The sequence below is a fragment of the Brachycentrus maculatus genome, unplaced genomic scaffold (genome assembly GCF_059751285.1).
Source record: "Brachycentrus maculatus isolate JH-2025_06_01 unplaced genomic scaffold, ASM5975128v1 h1tg000105l, whole genome shotgun sequence".
Taxonomy (NCBI): domain Eukaryota; kingdom Metazoa; phylum Arthropoda; class Insecta; order Trichoptera; family Brachycentridae; genus Brachycentrus; species Brachycentrus maculatus.
In genome coordinates this window covers 394961-398851 of record NW_028280859.1, presented here as the reverse complement: position 1 = coordinate 398851, position 3891 = coordinate 394961, and the positions used below count along the sequence as shown (strand labels likewise).

The 3891-nt window shown below is 38.6% G+C and overlaps 1 protein-coding gene across 1 annotated transcript; it reads right to left on the bottom strand.

Annotated features, from left to right (window-relative positions):
* Positions 1 to 604: 604 nt before the first annotated feature.
* Positions 605 to 3620, bottom strand: LOC148310101 (uncharacterized). The gene has a single exon (XM_088258952.1). The coding sequence runs from the start codon at positions 3576 to 3578 to the stop codon at positions 942 to 944; it is 2637 nt and encodes an 878-aa protein (XP_088115078.1). The 5' UTR covers positions 3579 to 3620; the 3' UTR covers positions 605 to 941.
* Between the last annotated feature and the right edge of the window lie 271 nt (positions 3621 to 3891).

Genomic DNA, 3891 nt, shown 5'->3' with positions numbered 1-3891 from the left:
TGGAACGGATTCATCGATGTTTGCTTTAAGGGTTTATCGTGAAGCAGGTTAATATTTATTTGTTTTTTTAATGAGTTTTCTGAGTTTTCCTTTATACTGACATACAATGCACTGCATTGTATGATTGTAGCATTTCCCACATGAGCATGAAAAAACACTGTATGAAAACTATGAGTGGTTTCGCCACAGTGCGAAATGAAACTCAAAAAAAAAAATTATTCGAAGGACCAGTCTTATATTATTAACAATAAGACGACGATTCTACAAGATAGAAATATTTAGATCGATTTGGAGTCGTGATACTCTCCCGAGTTAGTTCGATGATTTATGCTCGAACTTTCAAGTACCAAGGGACGGCGAGTTCGATAAATATCAAATAGCACGTATGAATAAAGAACTAACCTTTTATTCTTATAGATGGACTTGATCCAGCGCTGGGATCAGGGCGATTCTCTCTTGATGGTGGTGATGGGGTCACAAAATACAGCGAGGTATTCACAACAATTCAATATATAGAGCGCCCGCGTGAAGAGTCAAATTGCAACTGTTTTTACTTTTGTTTTTTTTTTGTCTTTTTGGCAGTCGGGCGTCGTTCGAAATTCAAAACGTACTACCGACAAGTACCGGCCAAACCATGCCCCCCGCCTTGGAAGTTCCTAGAGCTTCCGAAACCGTCGACGCAAACCGAAAGAACCACGAACTCCAAAACGATCAAACACGAATGTTGAAGAGAGAGAAATAATATGGAAAAATACTTAAATAAAGGGATAATTAAATAATTCATTTCAATTTGAACCATAAGAGGTTTGAGGTAATTCTCTCAACACTTTCACTTGTTCGGAAACGTCCAATTCAATACAATAGGAAACTTAATGCAAAAAAGAAACAAACAAAAAAAAAACTGAGATAAAAAAATGCAAAAACAATAGATAAACAAACTACTATTGATTTGGAATTGGACACAGTTTAACAACTGGCCTTTTGAAGCTGGTGGTTTGGGTTCTGACCAAAGCCACTCTGGCAATACCATCGGTACCAGGGTATAATTCTTCTATTCTTCCTAGAGGCCAACGTAAAGGAGGGATGTTGTCTTGTATAATTAGAACTAAAGTACCCACAGTTACCGGGTGATCGGATGTACACCACTTTTGGCGCACTTGCAATGTATGCAAGTATTCCAACCTCCACTTTTTCCAATATTCTTGGACTAAACTGTCTAATAACCGTTTACGATAACCAAGACTATAACTGTTTGTTTCCAAGGCCGGAAGAGATTGCAAAGGTGTAGACATGAGAAAGTGGGCGGGAGTAAGGACTTCCGGATGAGGTTCGCCCGATAACACACAAAGGGGTCTAGAATTGAGGAGAGCCTCTATCTGTACTAATACCGTAAGGAGTTCTTCATAAGTCAGTAATTGACTTCCTATTACTCTATATAAGTGTGATTTGAAACTCTTAATATTTGACTCCCAGATTCCACCAAAATGTGGACTATGAGGTGGAATTAATTTCCATTCTATACGACGCTTAAGCATTTCTTTGCTTATAATATTGTGGTATTCCTGCGATACGGTTAACTTATAAATATCTTCTAACTGTGCCTTAGCTCCAATAAAATTTGTACCATTATCTGAGTACAAACATGATACAGGTCCTCTTCGCGACAAAAAACGTTTGAACGCGGCTAAGAAAGTATCGGAGGATAAGTCCGAAGCAAGTTCAATATGTACGGCCTTAGTTGTTAAGCAAATAAAAAGACACAGATAAGCCTTTTGAGAACGTTGTCCGCGCTTTCTAGTGAGAGTAATGTTTAGAGGACCCGCGTAATCAACACCTGTGTGAACAAAAGCTTTTGCCTCCTGTATCCGATATGATGGAAGATCAGCCATTTTCGGAGTTGGATGTGACGGAGACATGCGGAAACAGGCATTGCATTTATTTACTCGCCCTCTAATGACGCTTCTGGCAGAAAGAATCCAAAATCTTTGGCGCAGGATAGACATAAGGAGTCCCGATCCCGTATGTAAGTGAAATTTGTGGTACCGATCTATTATTAAATCGACCACATGGTCTCGTTTTGGAAGAAGCGCTGGGTGTTTGGTTTCAAAAGGAAGATCTGCTTTGGATAATCTTCCTTCAATGCGTAAAATACCTTCTTCGTCTATAAAGGGACTCAGACGTTTCAACTGTTTTGATATGACCTGAGACCCCTTTAATTGGCTTATTTCGTCTGAAAAATGCAAGCTTTGGACCGCTCTAATAACCACCTTCTCAGCTTCTATCAAATCTGAGACTGTAACTGTCACCGAACGAGGTAACCGTTTTAAAAAACGTAAACAATATACAATTATACGAAGAAGCCTGTCCCGACACGAGACTCTTTTAGACAATTCGTAAAACTCCAAACAATTATTAACGAATGTATTCGTTGTTAGAAAAACTTTAGAACGTTTGTATTCCAATTTTTTATCTTCGGATTCTTCAAAGGAAAATTTATTTATAGGCCACGTAGAGCAATCTTCCCTAGCCCACGGTGGACCGTTTAACCACAGAGGGTGGTCAATTAATTGCGCGGGTGTCAACCCGCGAGATATACAGTCGCTTGGATTTTGCTTACCATTGATATGGTAAAAATATTTGGGATCAAGAAGTTCTTGAATCTTGGTGATCCTATTTGCGACGAATGTGTCAAAACGATGTGGTGATGAGTGAGTCCAGTGTAGAGCGACTGTCGAGTCACTAAAGGCATATATATTTTTTACTGTACACCTTGAGGAAATTGTATCGATGACAAATTTAATAAGCTTTGCTAATAATAAGACTGCGCAAAGTTCTAATCGAGCTAAAGACACAATTTTGAGTTGAGCTACACGACTCTTGGCTAGAATAAGACTTATTTCATTGGGATTATTTGGAACTTCTATGCACTTATAAACACAGGCGCCGTTCGCGCGTTCGCTGGCGTCTGCAAACCCTAATATGTTAAAAGTACATAATTCCGATTCAAAGCCTAAAAATCGAGGCAATTTAAATTCTTTTAGCAGAGGCAATTCTTTTAAGAACTTTTGCCAGGTAGTTTTTATTTCCTCAGGTGGCAATTCATACCACCCTAACTTACGAATCCATAAAGCTTTGATTAATAATTTCGCATATAAGATTACTGGAGAACAATAGCCATTGATATCCCACAACTTTGCCACCGTTGACAACATTGTGCGTTTGGTACATTTAGGTATTGGGCTACATTTTACAGAAACTGTTAAAACATCTTCCTTAGGACACCAATCTAATCCGAGAATCTTAAGGTTATCCTCTTCATTGTCAAATTTAACTTTACTAGTTAAACGATTACTTTCCGGAATAGCATTCATTACTTCCGCCGAGTTGCTTACAAATTTAACTAATTCAAAACCTCCTAATTTGAAAAGTTCAATTAGACTTAGCGCCAACTTAACACCTTCTTCCGTTGTGCGAGTGGACGTGCCTAAATCGTCCATATAAAAATCTTCGGACGCGATTTTGGTAGCGTATGGATATTTATCATGTTCATCTTTAGCTAGCTGCTTTACGGTACGCATAGCTAAGTAAGGACTACATCTCAAACCGAAGCACACGCGATTAAACTGGTCTTTATTACGTCATCAGTTTTAAATTCATACAGGATATTGAGAAAACGACGATCTTCAGGACGTACAATTAAATTTAGAAACATTTGCTTGATATCCGCGCTGAGTGCAATTGGAAATAATCTGAATTTTAGAATAACGTCGGGTAATTCTGCTTGTAAATTAGGACCTGGATGTAAACAATCATTCAGAGAAAGACCCGACGTAGTCACCTGACTGGCGTTTAGGACAACTCTAAGTTTTGTAGTGAGTTTGTCCGCTCGTT